The 15,108-nt window shown below is 43.3% G+C and overlaps 1 protein-coding gene and 1 pseudogene across 2 annotated transcripts in view; one reads left to right on the top strand and one right to left on the bottom strand.

The window, feature by feature from the left end:
• ZNF326 (zinc finger protein 326) overlaps positions 1 to 1,488 on the bottom strand; it is a 34,362-nt gene extending 32,874 nt beyond the window's left edge. The window contains exon 1 of one of the 2 annotated variants that reach the window (XM_036118601.2): positions 1,314 to 1,488. In XM_036118601.2, the coding sequence (XP_035974494.1) occupies positions 1,314 to 1,329 (16 nt within the window). In that variant the 5' untranslated portion in view covers positions 1,330 to 1,488. The remainder of the gene's footprint in view (positions 1 to 1,313) is intronic. The other variant, XM_036118603.2, reaches the window with a different exon arrangement.
• LOC118552282 (small ribosomal subunit protein uS5-like) overlaps positions 1,328 to 15,108 on the top strand; it is a 35,664-nt pseudogene continuing 21,883 nt past the window's right edge.

Here is a 15,108-nt window from a genome sequence, read left to right on the forward strand (position 1 = left end):
ATATCAAAATGAGTCAAAGTCCAACCAAAACAAACAAAAACATCAGTGTGCTAGTCTTAAGAGCTGAACTCCCTATTTCAAAATAATTTAAAAGGATCCACAAAAGGGTTATTCTAGTACCCTTTCACATACTTAGATTTGGCAGCTTTAATTCTTTGTGGCATGAAATCAAATCAAAGATCAAAAGATCATCCAGTCAGACTCACACGCTGGGCTCACACTACATGCAATGTTAAAGAAAACCAGGTTTTGGTTGGGTTTCGGACTTACAACTAGTTAGTGAATCTGTTTTATTAGAAACGTCTGGCTACTCAGGATTAAGTCCAGTTTAATCACTCAAACCCTTCTTCACCTCTCCCTAATGCTGTCATTACCGACGCATTTTATCTTGACACCAATTCCTATAAAAGTTAGGCAAGATTTGAAGACAAGGTGAAGATGAAATTAATTTTATTTTGTGAGCCCGTGAAAATGGTTTAAAGAACTAGTGTGAGAGTCGACTGAAAGGTATTGCTGAAATAGTTTATTTAAACGGTAAGTCCAACTCAAGCGGCTGTGCACAGACCTGAATTTGAAGGGCATGTGATGCTGTGCCAGAATTCTGACTAACTTAAGTCCCATCCATACACAATCCAGAGGAAAAATGCTTTGGTTCACAGAAGTATTTCAAATTAGGGATTAACGACCAGGTCATTTTGGTGGATAAACATCCCAGTTTGCTAGCCGGTAATATCTTAGTTTCCATTCTGTACAGATATCTACCTATACTTGTCACTTACAGACGCCCTTTAAACTCAGCTTAAACTAAGACAAGAAACATCCACTGTGAACGAGCCTCTGAAAATTGGTCTGGTAAGAAGCAACCTGGTGGAGGATTTACTAAACGGACGAGCTGGGTCGCCGCCCTGTGGGGCGAATGCGAGACGAGGCAGGGGAGGCCCCACTCGCCCCTCTGCCCGACCCCGGGGAGTTGGAGGCGTCGGGGCAATTTCCACGCACGGCGGCCGGGGCGAGTCTGGAGCGCGAGTCCGGGGCCCGAGTCCGGAGGCCGTGGTGCTCTGGGCGCGCCCTTCCCCGCACCGAGGCCGGCACGGAACTCCCAGGTCCCCGGCGGCAGCGGGCGCCGGACGGGCGCGACAGGGCGCCGCGGGTCCCCACACAGGCCGATTCCGGGCACTGGGCCCGCGGCGGGCGGGCGGCCTCCGGGCCCGCAGAACAAAGCCCACACGGCCATCTTGAGACCGTAAACAGACCCCCGGGGCGGCCACCCTGCCTCCCGCCCGCCGCGGCGACCAGCCAAAGGCTCTGCTTACCGTCCTCGAAGTCCATGGCGGAGGTTCGGGGCTCACAGGCTCGGCGGCGCTGGGATGAGCTGTGGCCGGCGGCGAACACCCGGGACCCGCGGTTCCACACCACCAGTCCGCGCGACCGAAAGCGGCGCTACCGGCCCGGCAGCCGCAGGCCACAGTGAGGCTGAGGGGCGGGGCCGGCCGGCGCTGCCAGCCGGCGCAGCGCGGCCTGCGATTGGTTGACGCCGGCTGGTGGGCGGGCCCTCGGGTGGGGGCGGGAAGCAGGTCCGCTGTCACGCTCCGGGGTGCTGACCCTCTTGGAGCCGCAGAGGAGGAAGGAAGGTGGAAAAAGGAGCGCCAAAGACTGACTAGGGTCACGGGAAAGCGAACTGGGTGTTCGGGAAATTCTGGCTGAGGCCCGCCATGTTTGATCCTGGCAAAAGCGAAAGGATCGGGTTGGAATACCTTCCTCCTGCCCAAACTAATAAACCACGTGCCGACCTTTTGCTTTTTATTGGCTGGTGACGACTGTACAGAAAATGTTAAAAGTACTTGTGGACTGTTTTGCTGTGGAGACGCAGAAGTCCCGGACGATTTTTACAACTGTGTGAGCCGCGGAGAACAGATTGCTGAATAGGAAATAATTATGGGAATGATCCAAGACAAGCTATTACCAATTTCTGAATTTTAAGGTGCAAAATAAAGGGGCTGTAAAAGTTCAAAGACGGAGAAGATTTGTGGCAGAAGTCGTCCAGAACTTGAAGAACGACCATACGCAAACCCCCACACATATTGGTATTGTCGTCTTGCCACTTGGGAAGTAGTGTTGGGGAAGTGGGCAAAATTATTCACCCCACAAGGCAATATGGAAAAAGACAATTGTTCGTTCTGACCCTGCAGCAGCTTAACTCCAGGTTATTATTATTATTATTATTTTAGTAGAGCAAATAGTGTCAACAATGAGTTCATCACAGGATAGGAAACCATGAATCAAAACCATTTTCTCTTCTCTGGGGTCTGCTCAGTTGCTGGAACCAAGTTCCAAGACGGCAGCCTGTGGAGATAGGACTAGAGGAAAAATTCACGGATACACCATATGTATTATTGTAGCCCCAAACCTTGACAGGGCATTGTTTCTTCCTCATCGCTTTCCTTCTCCACCCCTATTGATTCACCCAGTTCTCCACTCTTGTTTTCTTCTTTTTTTCCCCCCCTCCTATACATGTTTTCTATTCACCTGAGCTGAACATGTTGAAAACTGAACTCATAATTTCCTTCCTCAAACCTGCTCATCCTTATTCTTTCATCTCTTTTAGTGGTGTCATGAGCAACCACCCACTAATCCTAGCCGGAAGCCTGCACGATTCATCTAGTCAAGACACAGGCTTCTCCTCCCTCCCCCGTCCACACTGAAGTCTTTCATCGGCTTATTACCTCTTAAAACGTCTTAAACTTGTTCCCTTTTCTCCATTCCCACTGCATTACTCTCATTCTCTTTCTCCCACACTATTGCTGTAGCTTCCTAAATAATTTCTCTGCCCTTTGACCTTGACCTTCTCAGGCTTCTCAGGGCTGCAGTGTTCTAAACACGAATCTGAACATGTCATCATGGGTCTCTATTATGGATTAGGTCAGGGCAAAGCTCCGTAACCTAGAGCATGTGCAGCAGGATCTGGCCACTGCCTAACCTGCCATCTTCCTCCGTTTCTCCCTCCTCTCCCGTGCTCTCTCCCTTTTGGTGAGCAATTTTAAGTCCCCAAACATCCCTACGCTTCTTCATGCCACTAAACTTTTACTTACGCTGTTCTGTCTGCTTCTTAAACCACCCGGTGAATCCTACTCATTCTCAAAACATAGCTCAGGATTTAATTCCTTAAGAAACACTCCCACATGCCATCCCCGCAGCCTAGGCCAGTACTTCTCAAATATTAATGTGCATATGATTCACCTAGCAATCTCATTAAAGCCCAGATTCACATTCAGTCAGTCTGGGTTGGAGGCAGAGAGTCTGCGTTTCTCACAGGTTTTCCGGGAGAAGCTGCGGCAGCTGGTCAAAGCATACTTGCAGCAGCAAGGCCCTGAGCTAACCTCTGTTAGAGCACTGTCTCCCTTGCATTAAATACTCTGTTTGGCTTTATGTCTACCCATATTGAAAGCCCTTTGAGATTAGAACCAAGTCTTCTTTGTATCCTAAGTGCTGAGCACATTAAGTTTACCAAATCAAACTGAGCTCTCTTGACGTTTTTAACTTTTTTCTTGGCATCTTGGCAAAGGAATGGTTTGTAGCCTGTGGTAGTCAGGTCTTGTCATGAGTGTAAGGAAATAAATAATTGGGTCACTATTTGTATTTCTGTATTATGTGCATGTGTGCGCACATGCATGCGTACACACACACACACTTCTTTCTCTCCTGAAAGAGAAAACTACCAGTCAAGGAACTCCTAACTCCAGAAGAAATCTGGCCTCAGCACAAATGCATGGAGAGCCAGAATACACAGATATCTTCTCCCCTTCCTTCCTCTTTCCCAAATATGAAGTTTCTGACGGAGGGGGCAATACCTGAGTTACCCCACAAGACCTGAGACACCTTGCAATACCTGACAGTCCATCAAGTCATCCCTTAATTCCTGTATCAAACGAATATTGATTGAGCACAGCTATGTGCCAAACATCATTTTCTTCCTTCATTGTCATCTCTTTCCTATTCCCCAGAAACTAGCCATGCTCCTGGGCCTGTTCCCACTTGCTTAGGCTTAGATTTTTATCCCGAGGGGCCAGTGTTTTGTACAAAGTCTTAGGCCATTCCATCCTCCATTCATTTCGCAATAGGCAGCAGGTTAGTCAACACCACACCAGCAAAGCCTATTGGAAAAGAGAGAAGAATATGGCTTTCTAAGTGCAGAGGTTAAAGGGATATATGGGCTGAGGCCAAGAGAAGCCTGCAGGGAGAAGGAGGAAATGGGGGGGCTACACCTAAGACCCGATCCTGAGGGAGCTGTCAGAGAAGCCCCATCATCCCCTTCCCCAGAACCTGAGAAGAGCTGGGTGAGTGGACCCCCTGAAGAACCAGGGGCCCCTGTTCCTCGTCTCCTAAGCCCCCACCTACATACCTCCTACTCCAACAACATGGGACCATCTGCTGCTCCCCAGACAAGCCATGCGTTTTTACAAGCCCCTGCTCACCTTGTTCTCTCTGCTTCTATTGCATTCCTTCTCCTTCTTGCCATTCTTCAAGGTTCAATAATCTTGTGGCCTCTTTTTAAACCTCTCCCTAAGCTCTTAGTTAGAAGACCCTTCCCTCTATGTCACCTTAATAGCGGTTAGCACAGTTGGATTCTTGGTTGTAGTGAGTTAGTTAGTTATAGCCTTGTCTACCTCTTTGTTCAGACTCTTTGGAGACCCTTCTTTGTACCCTATTTATGTGGCCTGTAGGTAGCACATCACCACTGAAGAAAAGACCTAATGAGACTGAAACTAAATGTCCAGAGCATCATCTGCAAAAAACCACAGCAGCCTATGATTATTTTGGAGAGTAAGTGACAGGAGGTTTACAAAGGGGAGTCCTAATTTCACAATGCTTTCCTAATTTGCTCCAAATAACTCTTTCTTCCTCCCCATGTTCTTTAGGGAATTCATAAATACTTAGGGAGGTCAAGAACTAAAAAGGACTGTCATAAAGCAAAGCAGCCAAACTTAACATAAACAAAGTAATTCTTACTGTGGGCTCTGAGGACTTACCAAAGGAGAGCTGGTTACAGAACCATAACAATAGAAAGCTGCTGAAAACAGTTGGTGTTGATAGCACCGAATGGATGTGTTTTATGCATAGGAGAAGATGTCTGTCTCTGACTTTAATATGCAACTTCAAAAAGATGCAGGTGTCTCTCAAAGCTAAAAGGAATAGCAATTAAAATAATAATTAACTTTTAGGGGCACCTGGGTGGCTCAGTCGTTAAGCGTCTACCTTCGGCCTGGGTCATGGTCCCAGGGTCCTGGGATCGAGCCCCGCATCCGGGGTCCCTGCTCCGCAGGAAGCCTGCTTCTCCCTCTCCCACTCCCTCTGCTTGTGTTCCCTCTCTCGCTGTGTCTCTTTCTGTCAAATAAATAAATAAAATCTTTAAAATAAAATAAAATAATAATTAAATTCTAGTAAGCCCTATATATTAATAAATGGTCCAAAGCCCTTTATATGTATTAACTCATTTTATCTGCCTAAGATGACTATGATATTAGGTAGTACTGTTGCCCCCACTTTACCGATAAGTAAACTGAGGCCCAGAAAGGCAAAGTTACTTGCCCAAGGTCACACCACTGAAAAAGAGAGTAGAGCCAAGATTCAAACCCAAGCAGCCTGGCTCCAGAGCCCACAATGCATCTCAATCACACTCTGCTGAGCAGCTATTGTGTGCCAAGTATTTTGATGGATGTTTTTACATGCCTTAGTTCTCCTCCTTACAATGAGCTAGGTTATATCCTTTCCAAATGAGGGAAATTAAAGAGAAAAATTAAGTTACTTGTCTAAGACTGCACAACGAACAATTGCTGGTTCCATATTCGTGACAAATATTATATAGTCATGCTTAGGTCTAGTGCCATATGGAGCCAACCTTGTAGACCCAATGTCATCATCAAGGTGCTCAGGTTAAAAAAAGAGAGATTTTGCCAATCTACAGATCATCTTGCATAATTGTACATAATGTAAAGAGAGTATGTAGTAAGGAAGTGATCATGAATGCTTTAGAGATTCCCCCACTTTGTCCTGTGCTTTAGGCCTTCCTCAGATTAGAAGAACTCAGTTTCACATGCATTTCCTTCCCCCAAAAAGCAAAGTAAAATTCCAAATGCAAAAGTGCTTTCAAAATGTATGGGGTGACTGGGTGGCTCAGTCAGTTAAGTGACCCACTCTTGATTTTGGCTCAGGTCATGATCTCAGGGTCATGAGATCCAGCCCCATGTTGGGCTCCACTCTGGGTGTGGAGCCTGCTTAAGATTCTCTCTCTCCCTCTTCCTCTGCTCCTTCCCCCACCTCTCTCTTTCCCTCCCTCTATTTAAAAAAACCCTGCAAAATGTAAGAGTTACCTTCCTTCCTTAGGTATGTATTATATAAAGTATACATTCTAGAAAATGATGTTTATTCCCTTCTAGGAGCTCAATTAAACCTCTGAATTATTGTCACTCATTTTATCTTCTTAATGTGTTTAGTCCACCATAAATTTTAATTTTCTAAATAAATTGAGAACAAGCTATGACATCTGTCAACCCCACTGATTGCCAGAATTGATTTGGTAGATCTGCCCTGCTAGGAAGGTGTCCCCTTTCTTCCTGGCTCTGCTACACGTGTCTCTGCATGGTTAATTGAAGAGGATGATTTTCCTAGAGAGAGGAGAACAAGCGTCTACATGGAATCAAGTTCTCCCGTTGTACTGTCCAGGACTTAGTGAGTAGGTTATCCCACCTGGCTGTGACACTCCCACTAGCTAATGAGCCACTTGAAGGTGAAGATCTCATCTTTGTGTCCCCAGCCTGGTAGCACCGTACCTGGCACATGGTAGACTCTAAAATGTTGCTGGATGAATAAGAAAGAAACAGACCCACAGTCAGCTCCTGTATTTAAATAGCTTCAATTCTATATTAGGGAAACAGATGTAAATAAAAATACAAACAACAAATACAAACAAAATTCAGACATGTACACATGCGATCTAACCCCCTTCTTTGGGGTCCTTGCCAACACATATAGTTTACAAACAGAAAGAGGGCACAGTCCTAGGACACCCAGTAGAGGGCACCACACACCAAATATAGTCAAGGTTTGACTACAGAAATGGAGCATGTGTCTTTCAATCTAGTTCCTGCTGGTCTGAAGTGTTCTAAATGCACATGGGGTAGAGAATATTCCTGGGGACCTCTTCTCTGAAAGTACCTGAATTTCTATTTTGGGTCAATTGTGGATATAAATTTCCCTGTTTGCCTCATTTCAGTAGATTTGTTTTTAGAGATGATCTTTTAAAACACAGAACAGTGGGAAATGTTTACTATAATGGTAAACTTGAAAAACAAGATACAAAATTGTTTATGGAATCTGATAACAGCAATGCCAGTAATTTTTTAAAAGACAAAGCATAGAGATAAAATGGAAAGAAAAATTGTGAAACATGAACAGTGATTCTTTTTGTGATAACTGTTTACATACTCAGAGGCATACATACTTACTCTTCTATATTCTCCAAATTTCTTTAGCACTTTTTTTTTAAAGATTTGTTTATTTATTTGGGTGAGGAGGGGCAGAGGGAGAGGGAGAAAGAGAGACTTCTAAGCAGACTGCACTGAGCACAGAGCCCAATGCAGGGCTTGATCTCACGACCCTGAGATCACAACCTGAGCCAAAACCAAGAGTTGGACACTTACCAACTGAGTCACCCGGGCACCCCTTTAGCATTTTTATAATGTAAAATATATATCTGATACAAAACAAGATGTAACATCTATTAACCATAGTTCTCCTTAGCCAAATGTTGTATTTCATTTTCTTTGTAGATATAATTATTGTTGGGGATAAGGGAAGGCGCTTTGATTGGCCATTTAAGTCAGTGGTTCTCAAGCCTGGCTCTACTCTAGAATCATCCAGGGCACTATTAATAAGTGCCAGTATTTAGGCTTCACTTTGGAGATTCTTATTTAAAGATAGACTTAAAACCACTACCACTGTTGATTTTCAAGACACTTACAAGAGATGCTATTGGGATAAGTTCACTTCTGGTTCAGTAACTTGTACTTATTGAGAAGATGTCAAGTTTAGAAAAGGAACTTTAGAGATTGAGTAACCACACATTAACCAATTGATCCATGTGTGGGAAATGGTGTAACAACTACATCTGAAATGGGGCTGGTAGAGACACTTGTACATCTTACAGCTCTAAAACCTGGCTTGGTTCCAGTATTCCCTGTAACTACCCTGCAGCCCTTGGGAGGTAATTAACTAATGACAGTAAAGGGCTTTTAAACTGAAACATGTTGTATAAATGCTAAACACAGGAAACACACAGAGGATTTCCTCTGATTGCCAATACTTTTCAACAAGAAAGAGTTGATGCATCTTTCAGGCAATTTCCCTTTTGCAACTGAAATCTTCCTAATCCTTATTTCAAGGGAAACAAAAGGAGGGTTTTTGTTTTTTGTTTTTTTTTTTGTAATGCCTTTCCTACAAATCAAAGACCTAAGATTACCCTTTTACTTTCTCAGAAGTAACGTTCCTGCCTCAACAAAACACCACGTGGTAGCGTGGTTTGTGTGAATGGCTGGTTGGTTTGGATCACCGAAGGTGGGTTAGCAAAAGGGGTCATATTAGGTGGTCTAGTACGAGTCCTGGCACCACCCTACACATCATCTCTGGTTTTAAAGCAAACAATTTGTGCACATGGTAGCAAATGCAATAGTATAAAAGAACTTCCAGTGCAAAGCAACAGCCTTTCCTCTTCTCCTTGCTTAGCTCCGGTCCCCTCTACAGGTGAAAACTCTGGTTTCATCCAGGGTGAGATCATTTGGCGTTTCCTTCCACTGCACTCTATTATCTCTCTTCTTAGATTACCAACTTTAGTGAATATCAATTGATTCCACAGTTTGAAAATAAGCATGTATCTCATACTATCCTTGTCTTCCAAATTTCAATAGCAATGGTAGCTTTTTATTTCTTCTATTAGAACTAAACTTTTATGTTTTCAAATAAGGACTCTAATTTCTATTTCTTTTAATAAAGTATCTGTGCGTTTCCTCTTCTATAAAATGAAGGTATTGCCCCCCTCTTCCCATTGCTCCACTTTTCCTCTGCCTTTCATTGTTGTCAGCACCACTTTACCACCAACAAAGTTATCAATATTTACATTCTGTACTGCAACCACAAAATATTCTTTTCTACTTTGTCTGCAGGTTGACTTTAGAAGTTAAAAGCCTGGGGGCGCCTGGGTGGCTCAGTCGGTTAAGCGTCTGACTTCAGCTCAGGTCATGATCCCAGAGTCCTGGGATCAAGCCCCACGTCGGGCTCCCTGCTCAGCGGGGAGCCTGCTTCTCCCTCTGCCTGCCATTCCCCCTGCTTGTGCTCTCTCTCTCTCTCTGACAAATAAATAAATAAAATCTTTAAAAAAAAGAAAAAGAAGTTAAAAGCCTATCTACTTTCTTCCAAAGAGTACAGTGTGATGGGGGAGCGGGTAACTTTACATTGGAGATACCTGGCAAACACTACCTCAACCAGGTTATCAAGGTCAGTAAGAGTGATAAGTCGATAAGTCATGTTGATAGTATGTACCCTTGGTTTGATGTGACAAAAATGGCCGATCTTTGTGGTGTTCCCTGCAAAACCCATAACCCTAATCTAATCATAAGGAAAACATTAGACAAATCCCCAATGAGGGACATTCTACAAAATACGTGACCAGTACTCCTCAAGCCTATCAAGGTCATCAGAAACAAGGAGAGCCTGAAAAACTATTATAGTCAAGTGGAGCCTAGGGAGACAGGATGACTAAATGTAATTGGAATAGAAGACTTTAGGAAAAAAGTAAGGAAATCTGATAAAACATGAACTTTAGTTAATGATAATGTATCAACATTCATTCATTATAACAAATGGATAATACTTACATAAGATGCTAATAATAGGGGAACTCTCTATTATCTTTACATTTTTCTGTGAGTCTAAAACTGTTTAAAAATACATTTATTAAAATATAAAATAATGGAAACAAGCCAATATGCTGCATGTATTTTATGATCGATATGAACATTGTTTAATATTAATATGCTAGGATGACATTTTCCATGAACCCAGTGTTATAACCCCTGGGTCTCTCAAATTAGGCTATTTCTAGCATCAAGGTCAAATGGATTGCCTTTTCTTCCACTCTGTTAACTGCTTGTATTCATGCCTGGATGTAGTTTGCTTCATGTGTGGCCTATGACTTCATTGTTCAGAATTTGCTTTTTCTCAAGTTTCTAATTGCCATTTTATCTTGTATATTCTAGCCTGTGGTACTTTCTGCCTAATCCAACCATAATCTTCCCCTTTTACCTTTCTATCTTTCAGACATTTTTTTTTTTAATCTCCACTCCATTGGCTTCTACCCTTTCCCCTCACACACTTTTTTTCCTACTTGTTTATTTTTAATCCAGGGGAATCTTAGCAGGGAGGCAAGTGCACATAGCCTCACTCTCCTGTCTTGAAAGAGAAGCTTACTTCACCTTTAGTATAGTTTCATCCGCAGTCCTGATGAAGAGTGAACTAGCTGGGATCAGGCTTAAAGAAAGGAAAGTAGCTTCTTCTCCGAGAAAACACCAAATGTATGACACTGGTGCTGGGGGAGGGCCCTGGAGGGACTTGGGAACCTGGAATGGGTGGCAGCAGCATCCCGGCTGAGGTCTCCACCATAGTGGGGGCCCCTGGCAGGGCCGAGGCCAGGACTGCAGAGCTGGCGGAGGCAAGACTGAGGACAAGGAGTGGATCCCTGTCACCTAGCGGGGCCACCTGCTCAAGGACATGAAGATCAAGTGCCTGGAGGAGATCCGTCTCCTCTTCTTCCCCATCAAGGAATCTGAGGTCACTGACTTTTTTCCTGGGGGCATCCCTTGAGGATGAGGTTTTGAAGAGGATGCCTGTGCAAAAGCAGCCCTGTGCTGGTCAGTAGACCGGGTTCAAGACATTTGTTGCCACTGGAGATCACAATGGATACCTCAGGGTGTTAGTGCTCCAGGCAGGTGGCCACTGCCATCCGTGGGGTCATCCTCCTGGCCAAGCTTTCCATCATCCCTGTGCAGCGAGGCTACTGGGGGAATACGGTTGGCAAGCACCACACTGTCCCACCCAAAGTGACCCGCTGCTGTGGCTCTGTGCTGGTGCGCCTCATCCCTGCCCCTGGGGGGTTGTCTCAGGCCCTGTGACCAAGGGGCTTCTGATGATGGCCAGTAGTGACCAGTGCTACACCTCGGCCAGGGGCTGAACTGCCACCCTGGGCAACTTTGCCAAGGCCACTTTTGATGCCATTTCCAAGACCTACAGCTATCTCATCCCGACCTCTGGAAAGAGACAGTTCACTAAGTCTCCCTATCAGGAATTCACTGCCCATCTTGGGCAGAGGACCCTGGCTCCAGCTGTGGCCGCCACCGTTTTATACAAGAGAAATAAGTCGGGCGCCTGGGTGGCTCAGTCAGTTAAGCATCTGCCTTTGGCTCAGGTCACGATCCCAGGACCCCGGGATGGAGTCCTGCACCAGGCTCCCAGCTCAGCGGGGAATCTGTTTCTCCCTCTACCCCTCCCCCATGCTTGTGATCTCTCACTCTCTCTCTCTCTCAAATAAATAAAATCTTAAAAAAAAAGAAAGAAAAAGAATGTGTATTAAAGCCTGTTAAAAAAAAAAAAACAAAGGAGGCAAGGAAAGAAGGAAAGCATATGGAGTCATACTCTGGCCAATATGTAGTCCTTAAGGAGAAAGAAGTAGTGCATTTGATCAATCGGTGGCCTTCCTGCCACCAGATATTTCTAGAAGCACATTATTCTGACCAACCAGTCCTCATACCTGTTTTTAAAGAACGCTATGAGTGTAGGAATGGGAGTTGTTTTAAAAGGAAGGTGCCTGGATATTTTTCAACAGACCCCTACAAAAAGCACACACTGCTTTGCATTGTCTTGGATGAAGCAAGTGCAAGCTGTACCAAAGAATTACAAAAGAGAGTCCCAGTTGTCGGGTCTTAAAAGGCATTCAAAGATCATCTAGCTCTAATCCCAACCTTTGACTTTTCAGATGAGGACAAGGGGGGTACTTCTCCAAGGTCACTTAACTAACAAGTGGAAGCAATAAGACTAGAAAATGGGTAAGGTTAACCCAAGGAGCTTTCTGACCCACACCTCATGCTGAGTGTTGAATCGCTGTTTTCCACTCACTTCTCTACAATTTCCTCCCCTCCAACCACATCCTTTCGGGAACTCTAAAAAGAGGTATGGAGACAAGGGCAGGATGGAGTAGGAGGATAAGAGGACTATAGCTGGGAAGAGGTCTGTACCATTTTTTTCCAGGGATTAACTTGCCCTGGCTGGGATCAGTGGGCAAAATTACTGACTCTGGAGGCACCCCCCCCTTCTTCCTCCACTCCCTCTCCTACTCCAAACCTGCCTGGGAGAGGTAGGTTAGGCTCTAGTTATTTTGACAAAATATGTGCCCTGGCCCTAGGAATGAATGATGCGCTTACAGAAGGTAGTAGATGTCCTGTTTACATAGTACACCATTCTCCCCAAAGTTGTTTTACGACCTAAGTATTCCCACCGATACAAATTATTAAGGGAAGAAAGGTCATAATTTTGTGATTTCAGTTCAGTAATTAATGTAAAACAAAGGAATTTTTTTTTCCAAACCGCTTAATTTCTTTGTTGTTTTTTGCTTCAGGAAACTGAAGAGGAGAAAGAAAGATGTTTACTTGACTTTATTTAATTTTTAAAGCACAAAGTAACAAAGAAGAGGTCCTACTGCATGTCCTTTAATTGTCTTCTGCAACTCTACTCAGACGTTTTCCTGCAGGACAACCATTAGAATACCTGTGGAGGATGTAACTGCAGAGCCTAAGAACAAAGCCATATTCAGTCGTCAGTGCTCATGGTGCTAATGTGCCATAACACCCCTCCGAACCCCATGTTGAAAATGCACCACCCCTTCCTAGAAGTCAGCTCTGTGAGGTACAGAGATCTCGCGTCCGCATGGCTCCACTAATTCTCATTCTTTTTTCTGAAAATGCAGAAGGACAGCTGTGACTCAGCAAAATTTCTTATTTATGAGGGACAGCCTTTGTCTCCCTTAGCAACTTCTCTCCAGCCTTCCAGATTCTTGTCCTTTGAGCTCTACCTTGCCAGAGAGTTAGAAGGTTCAATACCAGAATCTTCTAGTTTTTTACTTAAGAATTTTGGCAAGTGTGAGTTTAAAAATGAAGTCTCTACATTAGAAAAATTCATTTTGAGGTTGAAATGAAATAGTCAAAGCTCTCAAAAAGTTCACCCTCCAAACCAACAAATGCCTAAATAAGGTTGATGAGACAGCACTATAAAAGCTATTTAAAAATTAAAATATGTGGTTGCCATGTAATAGCTGGTTATTATAGGCCTACTAATAGCATCAAACGTGCTATTAATAGGGATTAAATATTGGTGTTAAAATATATTGGGGGACATGTTGGGAAATCAGAATACAGATTGGGTAGTAAATAATCTTAGAGTACAACAATTTAGTTACATTGCTACGTTATGACTGACACATAATACATCTCTTTTAATGCCCCAAAGAAAACTCGCAGAATGAGTAAAGGGTGGGTGGTAGTTAAAGCAATAGGCACGGGGCACCTGGGTGGTGCAGTCCATTAAGCATTTGACTCTTGGTTTCAGCTCAGCTCCTGATCTCAGGGTTGTGGGATCGAGCCCCGAGTCAGGCTCCATGCTCAGTGTGGAGTCTGCTTAAGACTCTCTCTCCCACTGCCCTTCTTGCCATCTCTAAAATAAATAAATAAGTCTTTAAAAAAAAATAAAGCATATAGGCACATATATAGCTAGAGTTTAGATCCTAGCTCTCCATTCAGTTCAGTGAACTTGAAAAGTTTCTTTATCCATAAAGTGGAAACAACAATGGTGACCAATTCATAGGGTCATTGTTGTAAGAACTAAATGAAAGAATCCATTTAGCACATGGTGCCTGATAGTAGTAAGCACTCCATATATGCTTTCATTATAACTCTTGACAGACTTTTATAGATTACTCATTTAGGGAAAAGGTTTTCTGGTATAAATGGTCAGCAGAAATCTGATGTATTCTTTTTTCTCTACATTTCTCAATTAAGTTTCTTTAAAAGGGGAAAAGGGTTTAAGATGACTTTCAGAGTCACTGCATGAGGACACATAAATATAGCAAATTCTGTTATCCAAGGCAATAAGAAAAAGGGGTGCTTTGTTTAATCCAATACTCTAATTAACACACAGTTGACAATTTCCAAGGAATTGAAATATTGTATGCACTCGGTATAAAAACTGCACTAATCACTGTTTAATCTCATTCTTTTTTGTGGTTTTTTTTTTTTTTTTGACATTTCAAAAAATAATTCATGGACTTTATTAAAATTTAAATATTTTGCTCTGTGGAAAATACCATTAAGAAAAGAGAAAGGCAAGCCACAGATTGGGAGAAAATATTTGCAATGCACACATCTGACAAAGGAGTTGTATCTAGAATATCAAGAACTCTTACAATGCAGTAATAAGAAGACAACCTGATTTTTAAAAAAGGGGGAACATATTTCAACAGGTGCCTCCTAAAATAAGATATACAAATAGCCAAAAGCTTATGAAAAGATGTTCCACACCATGTATCACCAGGAAAATAGAAATTAAAATGATAATGATGTACTATTGTGCATCCAATACAATGGCTCTACTTAGAAAGACCAATGCGTCAAATATTGAGAAAATTGTAGAGTAGCTGGAACTTGGCCACACTGCTGGTACGAATGGAAAATGGTACAAACAACTTTGGAAAACAGTTTGGTGGTTGCTTATAAAGTTCATACCAAACAGAAATAAAAATATATGTCTACGTGTAGACTTCTACTCAAATGTTCATGGCAACTCTATTCATAATAGCCCCCAATTGGCAAAAATCCACATTTTCATCAGCAGTGGAATAGCTAAACAAATTGCGGTATACCTTACAATGGAATAGGGCTCAGCAACACGCAGAAGGGAACTACTGATGCAGGCAACTCTGTGGATGAATTTCAAAAACATTATGTGACATGGAAG

The sequence above is a fragment of the Halichoerus grypus genome, chromosome 5 (genome assembly GCF_964656455.1).
Source record: "Halichoerus grypus chromosome 5, mHalGry1.hap1.1, whole genome shotgun sequence".
NCBI lineage: Eukaryota > Metazoa > Chordata > Mammalia > Carnivora > Phocidae > Halichoerus > Halichoerus grypus.